General features: G+C 33.6%; 1 protein-coding gene across 1 annotated transcript in view; it reads left to right on the top strand.

Moving 5' to 3' along the window:
- Nucleotides 1–20,975, top strand: part of Sim1 (SIM bHLH transcription factor 1) — a 74,598-nt gene that overhangs the window by 38,987 nt on the left and 14,636 nt on the right. The window contains exon 10 of the mRNA XM_063253926.1: nucleotides 4,636–4,804. Coding sequence (XP_063109996.1) covers nucleotides 4,636–4,804 — 169 coding nt within the window. The remainder of the gene's footprint in view (nucleotides 1–4,635; nucleotides 4,805–20,975) is intronic.

The raw sequence follows: 20,975 nt of genomic DNA, 5'->3' as shown, positions 1-20,975 counted from the left end.
ATAAGCAAAAACTTTTGTAGACAAGGAGTTCATATAGAAACCATTGTCCATTTTCTGTCAATTAGTTCTAAATACCATGTAATAATGTCATCTTCTTGAATGGTTTTATAGTGTCTTGATATGTTTGGTGCTACAGTATAAGAAGTTATACTCAAAGATTTCAAGGAAAGAGACACTATGGTAACTATTTCTATGTCAGGATATCTTGTGGTGAAACACTATTTTGCTTAAATGATTATGATTTGACCTGCGCTGTTCTGTTGTTATGCCCTTGCATCTCAATCCCCCCCTTTTAAAATTATTTACTTTTTTCTTTTTATTTTTTTAATTAAGGGAAAAATAAATAAAAATAGCAAGATACATTATAGTAACCTACTTTGATTTCCTATTAACTTGATTTGAAATCCTGTATTGCCCTCACCGTCTTGTTTTGACCGATTTTCCTCTATTCTGCTTTGCTTGAGAGTACCAAGTTCGAAAGTTTAGGAATAACTGTGAAGACAATAAGAATCATTATGACGCCCATTCGGGTTGACTATTATTTTCTTTTAAAATCTTGTAATGTCTCCAAAGCTTTGGTTTTATTCTTTACTGTTTAGTTCAATTTTATTATAACTGTCAATTCTTCTTAAGATAGCAAGAGGCAGTATGGTAACCATTGTTGATCACCTTATATTTTGTTTTCTCATTATCTATTATGTCCATCCTTTTGATTTGACTGACTCTGTTCTGGTATGTTGCATTTGGTTTTGCTCTCTTCAAAAAAACTAATAAAAACTGTGGGAGTAATAAGACCCAAAATGTGTAATTGTCATTGTACAAAAGAAAAGAAAGTGCTCTAAAGGTTATAACCGCATATATGTTTAAGTGTGTAAGATAGATAACCATATTACTGAGTGTTTTTTGGATCATTGAACAAAACTGTTTGCACTTTTACTATTTTAAAGTCCACTTTATATGCTTCAAATTTGTAACTTGAACAACTATTTCTAAGATGAGAATACGTAATCTATTAACTAGTGATTTCTTACTGTTTATTTTTAAAATTTTTATTACTGTACCCTTTTTCTGTTTTTTCCCTTATTCTCCTTAAATAAAAAAAACATAAAAAAAGAAAAAAATTCATTGCCTTGAAGTATTCCTTTTTTCCCCCTCAAAAGGTAATTCTGTACCTTTATTCAAACTGCACAAAATGATGCTGTAGGGGAAAAAGACATATTACATCCTTTATAAATCTAAGTGTTTAAAAATGCCAACATTTTACTTTATGATCATAGATAATGTATGTTGAGCTATGCTCTTTACATACCTAATTAGCTGATTTTTAAAAATCATGACAGAATATTTAATTTTTATTTTTAAATCATGACAAAATATTTAATTTTTATCCAATACCTTTTTTCATATTTTGAGTTACTGAAATGATGATATGGCTTTTGTACATAATTCTTTTGTGTGTTTGCAAATGCAGTACTACTCTTGTATTTCTGGAATAAATTCCATTTGATCACGGTATATCATCTTTACGATATGAAATTGGATTGAGTTTGATGGTGTGTTGTTAAGAAAATTTTCATTTATGCTCATCAGGGATATTGGTCTCTAGTTTCGTTTTTTGTTGAGTCTTTGCCTGGGTTTAGTATCCATATAGTATTGACTTCATAGAATGGGTTTGGAAGAGTTACCTCCTTGGGAATTATATTAACAGTTGGACTGCATATCTTCCGGGATCTGAAAGCATGCAAGAGAAAAGCAAGTATTTGTTTACTCTCTGCATACAACTAGAAGTCCACGTGCTGAGATAGTAGCAATGGGTTTGTGAAGTTATTTAGTCACATTTTCAGAGGTGCACTACTTTTCGCTACCAGTTTAGGACCCGTCAGGAAAAGGAATGAATGGATCCTTTGCTGTCAATGGATAGAAGAGCTTTGACCTAGGAAATACACAGCAACAAACTCCATTTTCTGTCTGAGTCCATTTTGCTGTGCTTACAGTTGTCTAAGGAAAGGTGGGACTGAGGTCTCACAGTTCACTGTGTCTTTTTGTTCTTTTGTGCTGAGAAATGCTGGTGGGTTGCCAGTTCTTGGTACTCATCACAGAAAATGATCTTTTAAAAAACTTTGCACCCTTCTTATCATCTTCCTTTTCCACATATGTGATATATTATGCAATCATTTTTGAAATATAGCAAAATATCTGTTGACTCTTGTCCTTTCAGATCTTAGAGTCCACTGGAAAAGACAAAACATAATCACTTAGAAAATAGTGTTAGGAAGCTGAGTGTGGTGGTGCATGCTTGTAATCAATCCCAGCACTCCAGAGGCTGAAATAGGATGGCGGTGAGATTGAGGCCAATGTGGCTGCACAGTGAGCTCAGGGGTAGCCTGAGTTCATGGTGAGACCCTGCCTCAACAATACAAAACAACTAAATAAATTTAGAGTAGAAAAGACATGGTTTCTGGTCATTTAGCAAAGGACTTCTTCATGATGGACACATGCTTAGACCCTCTATCCATTATGTCTCCTTGGTCTCTAGAATAAGACCCCACATTGTTTTTGCTGCTTTTGTAGAGGAATTATTTTAAAAGTATCACTGAATGAAAAGAACATACCCATCCCTCAGTATTTGTGGAAGATCAATTCTAGCAGCCTCAAAGAGTATGAAAAATCTATGAAGGCTCAAGTCTTTTCCTCTAAAATGACATAGTATTTGCAAAAAGCTTACGCATATCCCTTCATGTGCTTTAAACTATTTCTAGATACTTAAAATATTAAAAAATGTAAATTCTATGTAAATAGTTGTTACATTGTATTTCTTAGGGGATAATAACAAGAAAGAAAATCTGTGCATACTTAGTATAGATGCACTATTTTTGTTTTTAGAGTGCATGAATCCACAGATTCAGATAAGGAAAGCCAGCTGTATTTAGTATGAAGCTATTGTAATTTGCTGCTTATATGTTGTCACACTTGGTGGTAGTGATATTATTGGAACAGTTTTGGTTGGTTTCTGTCCTATTGTCATGAGGGATTCCTTGCTTGATTTATATTTTTTTCTTTTTAAAGTGATAAGTAAAAATTGTATGAATGAATGATATTATACAGCATTTCTGTATTTATATGTTATACAACAATGAAGCTATTTAACATGAATATTATGTCATGTTTTTATATTTTTGTGGCAAGACAATTTAAAATCCAATATTAACAATTTTAAAGTACTGAATTACATTTTTTTCTTTTGCCTGACCTTGTTATGGAAGAACTGAAAGGAAAGTGGAAAAAAAGATAAATGAGTAATTGCCAATTCATGGAATGTGCTTGTCATTATACAAGTAATTCCATTAACACAAATACAAATAATTCCATTAATTTATTAAGTTTCACAAACTCATCTTAGTCCAAACAGCTTCAAACAATGCATATAGAGATTTAAAGGAGGCAAATCCACTAGAGAATTAGGGGGAAAGAAAATTAAGGGTAGAAAAATAAGGGGAATCATTGGAGATTGCTGTACAATATACCTGCCCTGAGAACTTTGTATATACCTAGAAGTGATTACAAATCGCACTTGTAGCTCAGACCTCTGACTTCTAGTGCAAAGGAGGAAACATGATTCATTACATAAAATACTTGATGAGGCACAGCCTCATTAGTTCTGGAACCTGGAAGAAAATTCTTCTCTGAGTCTCCATAAAGAAAACTGAAACATTTTGTTCTGGTGGCAGTGAAAAGGGATGACATCCTCTTAAGAAAAACTGTGACCTCACATGAGACCCAGGGCAGCCTGGAGATGAACTGAGGTTGTATCTGTTGGTGGAGCAAATTTGTCACCTTCAGTCTCTAAATACTGTATCTTAACACTTTTGAAACAAACTTCCTAACATTAACTGTTCCTGTCCAATTACAGCATGCAGCTATTATATATGTTTGTTTATTGTTTCTTCTTCTCGTAGATTATAATCTGTGTCAGGACAGGGGTTGTAGATACCTTACTCATTCTTCCATCTCCATGTAACACCTAGTCTGGTATCTGTTATGCACTCAGTAAATATTTATTGAAGGAAGGAAAGAATGGAAAGAACAGGTGGTAAAGTGTACCCCGAAGGAACTTAGTTAATTAGCTCTGCAGAAAGGAATTTTTTTCCTGGTTATACTAGTTAGCTAGCAATAAGAATATTTGGAGTTTGCCTAGATGATTGATCTTATAATAGCTGATAGAAGACATCCTTGTGAATAATTAGGTAGCATCATTTGGCCAGATGTCTCTTGAGTTCACCCCACATGGAAAACATTCAGAGAAGGCTTTATAATTCATATCTTGCCAACGAGAGAACAAGTTTCAGAGAAGTTAAATTAAGGGTTTGTTTTCTAATTAACTAGTAAAAAATGAAAAAAACCTTAATCAGGACTTTTTTCTGAGCTGATCATATGATTTGGATGTGGCATACACACTGACACACACTAGTTAAATGTTGCGCTTTCCTACAATACCCCAGGTGTTCGTGGAAACTAGTTGTATGGCTAACTTTTACTTGCCTCAGTTTCACATGGATTGCTGCCCTTCTTGATGAGAGAACACAAGAATTATTTCCTATGGTGGATGAGTAAGGGCTCTGTCTTCCCATCTTGCAGAGACACAGAGTACAAGGGGCTGCAGCTCTCTCTGGATCAGATCTCAGCTTCCAAACCAGCCTTCTCCTATGCCAGCAGCTCCACCCCCACCATGACTGATAACAGAAAGGGGACCAAGTCGAGGCTTTCCAGCTCAAAGTCAAAATCCAGGACATCCCCTTACCCTCAGGTACGTGTGTTGCCACTTTGTGACTCTCTTTGCTTGTGACCTGGTTTGATCATGAAGTTGAAGAAATATTAAAACTGGAATTAATCATTTGGTTTTAATAAACTGAAAATGTCTATAAATATGGAATGTTTTCTATAACTATCTTTTTCCTTTTAAGTAACTGTGTTAGTAAAAAATTGAAATGATTTTGTGGTTGACTGCCCTCATACAACAGCCATGAGAGTTTAGCTGCCAGAACCAGAATTTGTTCTTTCAAGGACATTGATCCTAAAATTTTCTTCTACATTGGTAAGCCAGAAAGATAGAGTCAACGCAAAAAAATGTGGACTCTTAGGACAGGAACTGAAAAGAGATAGTGGCTACTCACCTCTATATTCCCTCCCCTCTGTTTTTTCTTGAGACAGGGTCTCACAGTGTAGTCTAGGCTGGACTTGAACTCACAGTGATTCTCCTGCCTTGCCCTCTCCAGTGCTGGGATTATAGGAGCACCACCATTCCCAGCTTCCCTGCCATTTTTTACTTTCTTTGAGATAGGGCCTCACTTTGTATTCCAGGCTGGCCTTAAACTTACTATTTAGTCCATGCTGGCCTCAATGTGCAAGAATCCTCTTGCCTCAGCTTTCTGAGTGCTGAGATTGCAGTCTTGTGCCACCACTCCTGGTCCTCTCTTTTTCTTCATTGTTGCTGTATCAAACTATCTGCAGTTCATTGGAGTAAGTAAGATGACTTCTGTGCTATCATAGAACCAAAATGCTTTCTAAGTCATTTATTTATCAAAGTCATCTTTGTTACTTATGTTTGAATTTTAAGTAAAAACACAATCTAATGGGTATAAAAATGATTATATCTTTACCTGTCAGCTCTAGGCTAATATTTTGATATCTTCAAATATATACTATTTGAGGAAATGTTATTCACTGACCCATTAGTCAATAAAAAGCTATTATTTGCTAGATTATTTTAGAGCCTAGGTATCTGAAAGGGAGAAGACTATGATCTCTGCCTCCTAAAGACTTAGATCATATGGCTTGAAGTCCTCCACAGAAGAACAGGTTTCCTTACTTTGACAAAAGGGAAGAGAATAATTGTGTGAAGCCTAGTTGTTTTTCAGAGTGCATCTTCTCTTAGGAGTGCCGAGTACTTTTGTTAGGAAGTGTAGAATGTAGTCAGAGTCACTGCCGATGGGCAGCTGCTTCCTTCTAGAGAACATCTAAAGAAATACTTTTCCTATTATTGTCTTGTACCTTGGGAAGAGAATTTTACTGTCTCTTTTTACTGTTTAGAAGGATGGATTTTGCCTTTGGGTAGTTCTTGTTCTTAAGTATATAGCAGTGTTGGACACATAGATGAAAGAAGAATTTAAATTAGGAAATACTAAATTAAGAAGAAGTTTGTCCTTTGTTTCCCAGAAATTAAGCCATAAAAACAAAATCTTCCTGTTGGACCTCTAAAACCTTATTATTTAGTCTATTTTGTTTTATGCTCTGCTCTTAACATCTAAAATTTCTATTAGTTCAGTTTTACAGTAAACGAATCATCTGAAAAAAGTTTTAACTTTAGACTACTCTAATGTGTGTGGAGTTAATCTAAATGTTACATATGTTTTGTAGTGCACAAATAATGCAGAAGAGTGGAAAGCAGAAAAAATCCCTCTTTATTTCTCATTTTCCTTTTCAAAATTGTACTTGCTTCTACTGTGTTTTATTGTGTATAAAAAACACACATACGTATACACATGTTCACATAGGATTTCTTGAAGTCTGTGTATTTTATCTTTGTGGTTAATACATACATAAACATAGCCCTTGGAATTTTGACTATGTGCCTCATTTGACATAGCACAGTCACAGGTTGAATTTATTTAACATTTATTTTTGTGGTAAAGGTTATTCTTTAGTTGTGTTTATTTTAGATAATCATGGTATTAGATCAATCACTGACTGACTTCCTGCTCTGTGGGCTGCATGCCGATAGAAACAGAGCACATTTTCTTCACCTCTGAGGAGCTATTGGTATGGACAGAGAGGTGAACAGGTATTGGCAATGTAACGTGATGGGGTGAGATGATAGTCTGGGGCTTTGTTGGAAAAGACTCACCCACAGCAAACTCATGGCTGTCATTGCTAGAAGAAAACCATTACAAATACATCCACATCGTGTTCTGAATTCTCAGAAATTTTCAAGAAAATAATTAGTGTCTTAAAATACTTTTGATTAAAATTGTCCTTCTGCCATGAAAAAGTAAGTTTTCATTTTCATGATTCCTTGCTCTTATATGTCTTTGACTCAGCAGATGCTAGAGGAGTATCTGCTTCTGAAAGATGCTGGTGTTGTCACTGTGGAGGATGCGTGGTGTGAGTTATATAAAAGGTGCTGACATACAAATACATGGTGTACAGAGTGTGCAAGTTTTGTAGTACAGTCAAAGTGGGAAATCACATGGTAGAATAAACAGGGTATAAGGGTTGATATATACAAAGAACTTTGTGAATGATATCAGTGTCATGGACTATGGCCTGGCTAAAGAAAGTATATAATCTGGCTTGGAGTTTAGGAGTCAGGTGTATGGGAAGAAGCAAAAGGAATGGACCCTTCAGGAAGATTGAAATTATGAGGAAAGGCAGAAAATCAGTGTGATTGGGCCTGGGAAGTGGAGAGTGGGATGATTGGTCTTTCTGGATGAAGAATATGAATGATAAGCTTGGAAACAAATTGGTGCCAAATACATGCCAGGCCAAGAAACTTAGAGTCTATCTTGTAGAGAACTAACAAAGATTTGAACAAAATAAATTGAGGCAAGAGAAACTATTTAGGGAAGTAATTTTAATAGTTCTTGTGTGAGTATATGAAGAACTAAACTAAATTTCATTGCTGAGGTGAAAGATACTATAGAGGGAGAATGGATAACATTCTTTTTATTCTTGGTAACTCTTCTGGTAATAGATATATCTTGATCATTATAGATTTACTCCAAAATTATACCTTTAGAGCTTACCTCAGCAAAATAAACTTTGAATTTCTGCATTTATATATGCATAGTACTTTCCTTTTTAGTGACACAGTGATGATTTTAATTGTATTTAATTTTCAGTACTTCTGACCATTATTCCAAAGTGATGTTTTCTTTTTTATTTCTGTATCTCCATATTTTAATATACAAATGCTAATCAGATTCTTTAAGAGGAAGTTTGTAGAGCAAAATTAATCTCATAGAGTAACTTCTTATGTTATTATTAATAAAGTAAATGGTAATTTAATAATATTAATGAATATTATTTATTGAGCTCTTCATTCTATTTCCAGTATATATAGAAATCTATAATATCTGATGAATGACAAACAGCAGCACTATGCTTTGGACTTATTTGATATCCTTATATGAATATCCAAGACAAGTACAAATTAGAGTTCAGTACTTCTTCCTGACGGTCTAGAATAGTAGATGAACCTTCAGGTCCCTTCTTGGTATGAGGTATCCTAGGGAATGATTTTAGACTTGATTATATATGGCTACTTAATGAATAACTCAATCACTTTTGTACTTCTGTGTATTACTTGGGACATCAGAGGTCAAAAGGGAATTTTATTGAATAATTGTGGAAGAACTGTTATAAGAAATATTATAATTAATTCCAAAAGATTTTGTGCATAGCTACTGGGCTGCTGTACAGCAGAAATATTACTATTATGGCAGCTGTATTTTATTGTCACTGGATTTTTCCTCATGAAAATGGAAACATTTTTTTATAGGTTCATTGAATTAGAACTATTGCATTTACGGAATTTATTTTTCCAACCTTATCTGTTTGAAAGTGCTATAATATTTTCAACCTATTTTTATGTAACTAATCATGGGTCTTTAATACCAGTTGGAAGTTATTTTGATATGTTTTAATCATGCCACTCATGAATAAATTGCTTCCTGATTTTGGAGTTTCCATTGAAGAATTTTTGTGTCGGCATATTCATAGCCACATTTAATAGAGACAATACCACTCCACTAAGTTGTAGCCTCCTACAGTCTTATGGCCTTGCCTACTAATCAGCTGTAGCCAGTACATTGTGTCATATCCTATAACAGCCTATAAATAAGACTGTGCATGCTTCAGAAATCTGAAAGTAATCCCTAATTGCCGATAGACAGTAACACTTGCATGTTTATATCACATCTGCTGTCTTAAAGGATATTACAGAGCCTTCTTAATGTTCATTGCCACACATCTGTCTTCTGTAGGTGAGGATACAAGTTCTCTTTCCACAAAGCTTCTTTCTGGCTTCAAAAATATAACACTGAAAACTTGATTTTCTAAGTTGCAGAGAAAAGAAGGGTCAATAATTTCTCAAACATAGTTCTACCTTTATATTATGATGATTATAGTTATCCATCCATTTCTTGTTTTGTGTATAACATGAAAACATGTAATCTTTGACTGTACATAACAAAAAATACACCTTTTATACATTTTGCAAAAAGAACAAAAAAGATTTTGCCAAGAAGTCCTTTACACAAGCTTCTAAAATATGGCCATATAAAAATTTGGGATGAATTTCTGTTTCAAATTAAGAGAGAAAACACTTTTGGTCTTTTTAAATTTCTGAATATCACTTTAGCAAAACATATTTTCACAGTCCATAAGACTGTTTTATGCTTCCGCTTTGCCCTTTCTCTCTCTCTCTCTCTCTCTCTCTCTCTCTCTCTCTCTCTCTCTCTTTCTCTCTCTCTTCCTTCCTTTCCTTCATATTTTCTTTCCTTCTTTCTTCAACATGGTATTGCTATACAGTTCATGTTGGTCTGGAATTCATTATGATCCAGGTTGGCCTTGACCTTTCTGTGATCCTCTTGCTTCAGCCTCCAGAGTGGTGGGATTAGAGGCATGTAATACTGTACCTGGATTGTACTTCTTTTTTTTTTTTTTACCTAACTTTTGCATTTAATTAAATACTTATGATGTTTAGTGGCCTGTTTTGGGAGGCAAAATTAACATTTTAGAAAGGAATTATAAAACGTCATCAGTTATGGAGTCTCACAACCACAGTTCTTGCCTTTAATTCCTTTGTCAAATGGCTGGAGGAGGAGTGGGCAGTGACGTCCAGTGAATGTTTGATTCTGTTCAGTTTGTCCTTAATAAATTCAAGAAGGTTCACATGAAGTATCTTTTCTGACCACAGTGGTATGAAGCAAAAAACAATTACCAGGAGTGAAAAATTCACAAATATATAGAAATTCAACAATATACTCCCAAACTCCCTATGGGTCAGAGAAAATATCAAGGAAAAGAAATCTGAGGTGAAGGAAAACGAAAACATAATGTACCAACACTTATGTGATACAGTAACAACAATTCTAATTGGAAAGTGTATGGATAGAAACATTCAAATGAGAAAGATAAGCACTGGGTGTACAGCTTCATTGTAGAGTGATTGCCCCTGTGCTTGAGCCTCAGCAACACATTAAATAAAACAAGAAAAAAGAGATTAATCTCAATTCAGCTTTACATTTAAAGGAATTATAAAACAAAGATCCAATCAAGTAAAAAATTAGCAGAAGGAAAAGAGGTAATAAAAATTAGAGTACAAGTTAGTGAAATAGAGAATAAACTACTTAGCAGAGAATAAGTTGATTTTTTTAAAAGATCAACACACTGACAAACTTTAAGATAAATTAACCAAGAAAAAAAGGACAGAGGACACAAACAAATGAAATTACTGGTTAAAGAGTTTATATTACAAACAACAGCACAGAAATACAAAGGATCATAAGACTCCTATGAAAAATTATGTAATTAACAAACTGTTAACCTAGAAGAAATGAATAAATTCCTAGAACATAAAATATACTAAGCCCAAATCATTGAGAAATAGAAAATCTGAACAGAGCAATGATGAGGAGCAATATTGAATCAATATTCAAAAAACTGTCAAGAAAGACTAGCTCTGAACTAGATGTCTTCAACAATAAATTCTATACAACAGTTAAAAATTAATCTTAATCCTTTTCAGCTATTCCAAAAATTTGAAGAGGAGGGAAGATTTCCAAACTTGATTTACAAGAGCAATATTCTGATAATAAAATCAAATAATAACACTGCAAGAAAAGAAAGTTGCAAGTCAATATCTTGAAGAATATGGATGCAAAAATTCTTTTTTTTTTTTTTTTTGTCTTTTTTCTTTTTATCGGTACCAGGGATCGAACTCACGACTGCCTGCTTGCAAGGCAGGAGCTTATGCCACTGAGCTAAATCCCCAGCCCAATGCAAAAATTCTTTATGCTATACTAGCAAACACCATGATTGCTGAAATTTAGCACGGTATGCACGTTTGATTAAACATATAGATTTAACAAATGTGATACATCACACTAACAGAATGAAGGACAAAAATTCTGATCATCTCAGCAGATGAATTAAAAATTTTTTGGTGCAATTCAGCATACTGTCATTATAAAACACTCAACAAACTGCTTATGAAAGTACCTTAACAGAACAGAGATATAAATTGCAAACCCACAGCTAACACCAAACTTAATAGTTAAAGGCTAAATAGTTAAAGGCTTAAAGGTTTTTTGTTAGATTAAAAACAAGACAGGAGAGAAATAGAAAATAATGGTCCTCACATTTGTATAGGATCACAAAAGACTCTGAATAGCCAAAGAAATCCTGAGAAAGCAGGGGGGATATTGTAGAGCTATAATAATCAAGGCAGTGCAATGGAACGGGATAGAAACTTGAATGTTAAACTGGCAACCCCAAAATTCAAGAAGAAAACATAGATGAAGTAGCTTCTTGACATTTGTCTTGGTAATGTTTTCTTTTTCATTTTTTCTTTTTCTTTTAATATGGCATCAAAGTACAGGCAACAAAAGCAAAATTAAACAAATATACGACTACATGAGTCCAAAATGCAAAGGAAATAATAAAATGAAAAGATAACCTTTAGAATGGGAACAATATTTGAAAATCATATAACTGATAAGCAGTTAATACTGAAAATATTTGAGGAATTCATACAACTCAGTAGTAAAAAGTTCAACTAAAAGTGGGCAAAAGGCCAGCCATTTTTCCTGAGAAGACATGCAGATGGCTACCACACTGATCAAAATGTAGTCAATACTATTAATTATCACATAATTCCAAATCAAAACCCATATGTATTAGGCTAAGCATTCTAGAAAAGACAGAATATAGCAAATGCTGGTGAAGATGTAGAGAAGGGTGTGCTATTAGTAAAATGTAAATTGGTTAAGTCATTATGGAAAATTGCATGGGAGATTTTTGAAATGTTTAAAATGGAGATGTCATATGACCCAATAATTCTATTTCTTGGTATATACCTGAAAGACATGGAATCAGCATTTGGTTTCACAACAGTGAAGACATGGAAGCAACCTACGTGTCCAACGATGGGTGAATGAATGACAAAAATGTGAGATGGAGTAGATTATCATTTAGCCATAAAAGGAAGAAAGTATTGCCATGAATGACAAAATGAGTGATCTTGATATTCATTGTGCTAAGTAAAATAAACCAGACAATGACACTGTATAATTTCACTGGTAGGTGAAGAAAAATAAAAAGGTCTAATTCATAGAAACAGGGTAGAATGGTGTTTGCCAGTTATCAGATGGTTACTGACCAAACTGGAGAATTTTGGTCAAAGGGACCAAAATTCAGTTATAACATGGATAAGTTCTGGGAATCTAATCTGGAGTATGATGATTATTGTCTAAACTGTATTCTGTAATTAAGAATTTTCTGAGAGTAATCTGAAAATTTCACACCACACCATACAGACACATACACAAAGGTAACTGGGAGGCGATGGATATGTTAACTTCGTTGTGACAATAATTTGGTAATGTATACATATTAAACTGGCATATTCTACACTTTAAATGTGTAATGATTTTTGTCAAGTGTACCTCAAATATGGGGGAAAAGATTCTGCTGTACATGATTAAGTATATATTTTGTATTTTTTTTTTACTTTTTTCTTTGTGTTTACTAAGTTTATCTGAGAAAAAGATAAGGCAGACCTTTTCATTTATTTACAATCACTAGTTAGAAATGTATTAACTTGGCCAATGGCTTTCAAGTTTCAATTTCTTTTCACAGAATTACAGATCTGAGAGATTCTCTCTCAGCATGTATAAGGCCAGCAATTGCGTACTAATTTGTCACAGCCCAGTTCTAGGATACTGCCAAGAGCAGTTGGGCAGCCTATCCTTTTTCCAGGTCCAGAATAAAGTAGCGAAGACCAAACAAAGCTGCAGTAAGGGCCTGGAGCAGGTGGCACCACCTGTACTCATCTAATTCAAGCCCATGGAATCTGCCACTTCCATGTGGAAAATCAGAGAGTGACTTAGAGCATCAGTGAAAGGATCGAAGTGAGTCTGGCTCATGCCTAAGCCCATCATGAAAAAGGATTACCATTAAAATTAGTGCTACTGGTTCTGGAAACCCAGGGTTTATCCAACGAGCTAAAGATATTTCCATATTATCTATACACGTTCAGATATTTTAAAGTCATTTACAGTTGTGGATACTATGACATAAAGGATTTAAATGTTTATTCTATGTTGTTATTACCTGTTTAAAATCTTTAGTGCAACAAAGTGCTAGTCTTTAGGAGTTTACCTTAGGATTTTCAAGAGGGATGTACTGTGTGTGGATTTCACAGTTTGAAGACAGCCCTCTGCATATGGAGCCCTATAGGAGATTCCTTATAGAGTTACACTGGCGGGGAGCGGGGAGCTGGCTTCTAGTCTGGTGCACTGCTGCCTTTCCAACTGCACATCACTCTGACAGCTAATGAGATATCGATGGTGGTTAGTTTTCTGTGAGAAAAATGAGCGAATTGAATCCCAGGGACATTTTTGTAACCGTAGGGGATGGGTTAAAAGAAGGTTTCTGATGTTTCAAATCACATTTGAGGCATATTAAAAAAGAAAAAAAATACCAGGTTCTACTTTGTGAAATATATTAGGAAATTTACAGAAATGAGAGATTTTTTTTTTCCAAAATATTTTTGGAGCTAGAATGTGGACTAAAGTTGAAAAAGTCACAATAAATGATCCATTTTAAATGGATACAATCATGAAAATAGTGAAACTATTATATGCACATTCTTAAATATTGATTTTGAGATATTAACAATTTATATATTATTCTCTAAAATGGAATAAGAAGTGACCAAAATATTTAAAACTTTTAATAGTTGAATTTTGAGTTTGTATTTGCTTCATCACTATAGTATAAGTGAATATATTTACTGCTTAGTTTCTCTTGTGAAATCATCTTTAATTGGAATGTGACTCAGGGTTGATGTTTTTTCCTTTTAGAGTATGGTCTCTTAACTTTCCTCCAAAATTTTTTTAAGTTTAACTCTTTTGGAATGTATGAAATTAAAGAGAATTTCATAAAAATACCTCAGAAAGGTTGTTTTGTAATGCTGAAATTTGTGAGACTTGTGCAGAAATCATATTACACTTAACCTTTATTTATATATTCTCTATGTAGAATTATTTCTGCTATCTATTAGTAAAGCATAAATTAGGGATGGGTGAAGAAATAGCAAAAAACATTCTATATACTATTAGTAGGAATGGAGGAATGAAAAAATAATTTCTGCTTCATATTGTCTCTTCAATTTCTCTAAAGTTTTCTAGGCTCTAAAATTTTTCAGATTAGAAAGGAACTTCGTTATTTTCTTGCTGTTCAGTTATACTGTCATAGACACCTGGTTTCACTCAGTCTCTTAGATTAGTATAATAATTTGAATTATTGCCACTTTAGAAAGCATTTAATTCTGACATTAGTTTTTCTCTTACCCTTGTGTTTATCCCGGAGAAAACCCCTAACAATTTCCAACGTGCAGAAACCAGAGCTATTCTTTATAGTAAGCACGACTCCTGTTTGAGGGAAGCATCCCCGGCAGTGGGGGTTATTTTAATGGACATGCTGTATTACTTTAATCTAACTCTTCCACCATCTGTTCTTCCCATAACAGTGAATGAAAGAGAGAACATATTTTATGTTTCAGGGTTACATTAGTAAAAAGTAAGATAAAAGTGATTTAAAAGCATGCATATGTTCTTAGTACAATGCAGCCTGCATCTGTGGTGTTTCTTCTCATGGTTCAGACACAAATCAAAAGGAAAGCTGCTTATGCCTAATAAAGTGAAAGTTTTTCATGGAAAACAGGGTTTTATGATAAGAGGGATCTTTATATATTTTACAGCTAAAAATGATAAAAGTCTCAATGCCAGAAAAAAAATAGATAACTGAAACATCTATTGTTGGAACATCTGGCATTTTTCCTGAGGTGAATTGTTGCTGCCACATCCAGACAAATGCAGAGCACCTGTCTGGAAGATGCTGTTGAAGCAGGAATGAATCTAAGGACTGTTATCAAAAGAGAAGTGTCACTGGGTGTAATTTTGTTAGAAGACTGCTTTAGTAATTAGAGGACATCACTTAGGGGTGCATGAAGATGGCTTCCTGAGGTGTGGAGGTTGGAAAAAAATATGGTCGGAGACCTATAATCCTTACTGCTTTGAGTTAGGACTTTTATCTTTTCAATTTAAATATCGTTAAAGAAACAGGAAAAGAACAGAAATTCTGGAATTGCACCTCTCCTGTTAAACTTCATAATTTTGTGGATTTGGGCAAATTTTTTTTTAAAGCCACATTTGCTAAATGGATTAATATCACTTTTAAGATATTAGCATTTAATAAACAATGTCTGTGGAAAGTTAGTATAGCAACATGTAATAGGTATTTTACCAGGGTAACAGTTCTTGATGTTCTGGGTATTAGCATATACATATGCATATGTAAGTTACCTCTTATTCGTAGTTCATTACTCTTCCCAAACGATTTAAAGTGTTGAAGGTGGGTGCAGGGTCCCACTTCTTTGAAGTTTTATGCTGGATTTCTCTGTATCCAAGCCCTTGCCATTTTCTAAATTGTATTAAAATTATGTTCTATGAATTATTTATACCCATCCTAATGTTTATACCTTGAAAGTAGAACTATATTTCTTACATCATTTGTACATTGCTTTGCAAATGGCAAGTACTCAGTAATTTTTAGTATGAATCATCATAAATAGTTCCTGTTGGAAGAATTACTTGATGAGGTATAAGTGTCTTTTAAAAAAGAATGACTCTTTCAGGAGCAGAATCCCGGAGAGGAGGTGGTGGATGGTAATTAGTTTCATGTTTTATGAGGAAAAGGGCATTATTCATTTGACTGATTTTAAAATTTGCAAACACAAATGTGTGTTTTGTTAAGTTTCAAATAAGAAATCATGGTTAATCAAGATGCAGAGCATTCACAATCATAGCAAATCTTCTAGGAAAAAAAATCAGATATTTCAGCAAAATTAACCCCCAATTGATTTTTAGTGTACACTTTAGTGTCATTTTTAGTGGTGGATGTAAGCTAATTAAAATAGAAACTTTATTTAGTTTCTCCGCTTTTTCTGTAAAAAAGAAAATGCTGTTACCTTTTCAAAGAAAGAAGAGCAGATAACCTGTAGCTCATGAAACATGTTTTTATTTTACTCAAAGATAGTATAGATACTATAAATAGCGGTTAGAAGGATCATCCACGGCTTGCATGAGAGCTAATTGACCAGGATTCTTTCCTTTCTCTTTCATTACTATATAACTTTACTTTTATAATTAAAGTGTTAGTGATAAGAAATATTGGTCAGAAATTTCTTTCTATAATGGAAAATTGGAATATTTGTAATAAAATACCTTTGTGTTTGTATGTTTTGCTAGAAGCCTGATTTTTTTTTTTTTTTTTTACAGCTGGGAAGGTTAATTTCTTTATCTTTTACCATATATTTTCTCTCTCACATGTTGATGAAGGGTACTGAAAATATACCTTTTAGATAATACAGTCTTAGTGCAAAATAGTTTTCACAGGATGGTTTTATAGTAAATATTCTTATTACCTAAGTGAAAGTGATTAATCAAGGACCTTTACACAAGTGTATTCTAAGAGTGTTGAGGAACATGCTATTTGTATGATTCTCATTGAAATCCTATAAAATAGATGTTCTTTTCTGAAAATGGGAAAACATAAGACTGAGGAAAAGCAACATTTTGGACAAATCATATTGTGACAGTAGATCAGATAAATCATTTTGATAACTTTTAAGTGCATTTTTACATTCAACATCAATAATCAATAGCAAGAACAAAGATATTTGAAGAACTATTATAGTCTTAGTAGTACAAGTTTGTATTTTTTAGGAAAAATGCCATTTTTATAAAAGGATTTCTCTTAAGTCATGCAGTAAAAATAAGCCATAAATTTATAGGATGTTTTGATTTTCAAATATATATATTTTAAATGATTATATACTTATAAGAAAGTTACAACCGTAGTAGAGTGTTCTTTTATACTAATCTAGGTTCACCAGTGCTTAACATTTGCCATATTTGTTTTATCATGTTTTTTCTCTCTTTTCTCTTCCTCTTCCCTCTTTATTTTTTAAAAATTTTTATTTATTTATTTGGGAATTTTTTAGTAGGTTATATATATATATAATGGTCATGTAAAGCTAAATACTTCAATTTTTTTTTTTTTTTTTTGCTTTTTGGTTCCAGGGATCGAACTCATGACCTTGCACTTGTCAGGTAGGAGCTTAGTGCCATTAAGCTAAATCCTGGCCCTCAGTGTGTATTTTCAAGGATTACATATTCTACTGTATAGCTCAAAATCAGGAAATTTAACATTGATGAAATACTTCTTTTTTTTTTTAACAGGGTACTCCAGATGTGAGATTTTCCCAGTACTGCTGTGAAATTTTTTTTCTCTAGTTTAGGAATTTGTTTTCCACTTAGTTGTGATGTCATTTTAGTCTCTTTTAACTGAATAGTATTTATCATTGCTATTTCTTTCATGACATTGGTATTTTTGGAAACCACAGACTAGTTATAGAAATTTATATATACTAAATTTAATTATCTGTTTGTATTTCTAATATTCTGCATTATAAATGTTACAATGAATAATCTTGTGTATATTTTTGAAGATAATCTTTTATAAAAGGGAAACATCTTAGTCACAAGGTAAAAATACTTTTTCTTAGATATTGCCAAATTCTCTTTTCTAGGGATTCCACCAGTTTGTTTGCCCACTCATGAAATATGAGAGTACCTGTTTCCTCATGTTATGCCATAAACCGTGTTTTCGAGGTTTTGAACTTTTGCTAATCTGCTGGCAGACAAATGGTTTGTCAGTGTTGTTTTATTTTGGTTTTAGCTTGTTAAGAAGTCAAATCTCTTAGGACTCCATTTGCTGATTTATTTTTGGAGACAAGGTTTTTATGTTGTTCAGTCTGGTTTTAAACTCACTGTGTAGCCTAGGCTGGCCTTGAACTTGTGGTGATCTTCCTAACTTAGCCTCCTGAATGATTGGGTTACAAGAATGTGCCACTAGGCTTAGATCATGCTTTAGAAGTATTTTTATAGTTCTTGTGAATAGCTAGCCTGTATCTTTGAGCTCTTTTATTGTGATTTCTTTTGGTTTATTTCTCAATTTTTTTGAATTGAGTATTGAATTTATTTTTATTCCTTCAATTTATTTAAATTAATATTGTGTAATATAAACCTATAGTATTTTTACCATCTTTTCTGTAATTTAAGTTGTTTGTATTTGTATTTCTTCCTCAGAGTTAACAGGATCTTTCTTTTTCTTTCTTCCTTTCTTTCTTTCTTTCTTTCTTTCTTTCTTTCTTTCTTTCTTCCTTCCTTCCTTCCTTCCTTTCTTTCTTTCTTTCTTTCTCTCTCTCTTTCTTTCTTTCTTTTTTTCTTTCTTTCTTTCTTCTTTCCTTCCTTCCTTCCTTCCTTTCTTTCATGCTTTTTCTTTTTGAGACAGGGTCTCACTACATGGTTCAGGCTGGTTTTGAATTTACTTTATAATCCAGGCTGGTCTCGAATTTGCAATTATCCACTTGCCTCAGCCTCCAGAGTGTTGGGATTACAGAAGTGTGCCACCATGCCTGACTTCTCAGATATATATATATATATATATATATATATATATATATTTATTTATTTTTTCCTAACTCAGGGCCTGTGCTTGTCAGGCAGGCACTTGTACTGCTGAGTTATATCCCTGGCCCATGGTGTATCTTTTTAAACCTTAATTTTTAATTTTAATTTTTATTCACTGTTATCAGTTTTATTTGTAGTATTTATATTTTAAGAAATTTATGAAGACTTTCAGTGATCTAACATTTGATTTGGATAATTAGATATGTATACTGTGAGAATTTCTTTATTATCATTTTGAAGAAGTTTGATACATAGGGCCATAAAATTGAATTGATCAGATTTTTAAAAAAATAGTTCTTACATTTTAAACTTACTTTACTTGTCTTGGGTTTAGAGTGATATGCTAATCTCCCAATATAAGGTGTTTCCCTCCACTTCTTGCACTCCTATAGTTTCCACTTTATGCAGAGCTTTTCCTATGTTGCTTAGTGTGTAAATAGTCATCATATTTATATTTTCATTGTGAACAGTGTCTTTTGTTCTTTTTGGCTTTTTTGAAACTAAGTCTTGCTAAGTGGTTTAGACTGGCTTTGGACCCACTGTGTAGCCCAAGCTGGCCTGGAACTTGCGGTGATCGTCCTGCCTCAGCTTCTAGAATGGTGGGATTGCAGACCTGCGCCACTATGACCAGTGAACTGTGACTTTTGGCAATATAAATTTTTTTGTTTTGCTTTATTTAAAAGACTTTTAAAGACTAACTTCTGCTTCATTTGACTTTTAGAATCCTAAGTCCTGATGTTATTTATTTATTGTTGGTGTTGTATTCTGAGATTGAACGGAAGGCCTCACACAGGCAAGCCCTCTACCATGAGCTACATCTCCAGCCCCTCCTGATTTCTTATTGATTACATTTGCCTGTTTATAATTGCCTCTATCTTTAGTTTTAGCTTTTTGAAATATTGTGTTATGGGGTCAGAGTTTAGCTCAGCAGCATAAGCACCTGCTTGGTAAGCATGAGGTCATGAGTTTGATACCTGGTACCATCCCCACACCCCAAAAGAAACACTGTGTTAGACCTGTTTCTTATCTTCCATGTAGAGTTAGGTTTTCTGTCAGTTTGAAAACCATTTTCTCTTTTAATAGTGATTTAAGCCTATTTACATTTATCGATGTGGTTAATATGTTTGGATCCATATTGTTCATATAATTTTGTTCTAAATACTCTGTATGTCTTATGCTATATTTGTGTTTTCCTGATCTATTTTCCTTGTTATTTTAAAGAAAACTTTTATTTTGTAGCATGAAATTTAATAAAATTATAAATTTCCATATAGTTTTAGCAGTGATCCCATATACTTTTTACTTGGTTCCCTGCAATGGTAACACCTTGCAGAGTCCTGTGGTATCCTAACCATGACAATGCATTTCTATGGTCAAAATGCAGAGCTTCACCACCACAGAAGTCTCTTTAATAGTCATCCCCACTTTTCTCCTGCTGCTACTTCTGTCTTTAACCCCTTGTGAGCACTTATCTGGTCTTTCTGTCTTTAATTTGTCATCAAGAATTATACAAATGGAATTATCCAACCTTTTAGGATTGGTTTTTTTTTCCCAGCCAGCATAATTCCCTAGCTATTCATCCAGATCATCATATATTTTACCACTTCATTCATTTTATTCTTGAGAAATGATCCATGGTTTGGGTTAATAACACTTTGCTTAACCGACTACCTTTTGAAAGATATCTGTGTTTTGTTTAGTTTTGGGCTGCTAAGAATAAAAGTAGCTGGCCATGATCATGCACTCCTGTTATCCCAGCACTTGGGAGGCTGAGACAGGCAGATTGTTGCAAGTTTAAGACCAACCCGGGCTACAAAGTGAGCTCAAGGCCAGCTTGAATGGAATAGCTAGATCCTTTCTCAAAAAGATAAAAAAAAAAAAAAAAAAAAAGGAATAAAACTGGGCTAGGACCAAGCTCAGTGGTACAGCACTTGTGAAGCTCGGTCAAGGGAAAACACAAATGTATTATAACAACAACAAACAGCCATACGAAATGATCAGTAAATACATGAAAAATGCTCAAAAACATGGATCGTCACAAAAATGCAATGAAAAATAAAAACCACAGTGAGATAACACCTCATAACACTAGGGTAGCTA

The sequence above is a fragment of the Cavia porcellus genome, unplaced genomic scaffold (genome assembly GCF_034190915.1).
Source record: "Cavia porcellus strain 051 isolate PalLab524CR breed Dunkin Hartley unplaced genomic scaffold, mCavPor4.1 scaffold_7, whole genome shotgun sequence".
NCBI lineage: Eukaryota > Metazoa > Chordata > Mammalia > Rodentia > Caviidae > Cavia > Cavia porcellus.
This window is presented reverse-complemented; position numbering and strand designations above follow the sequence as displayed.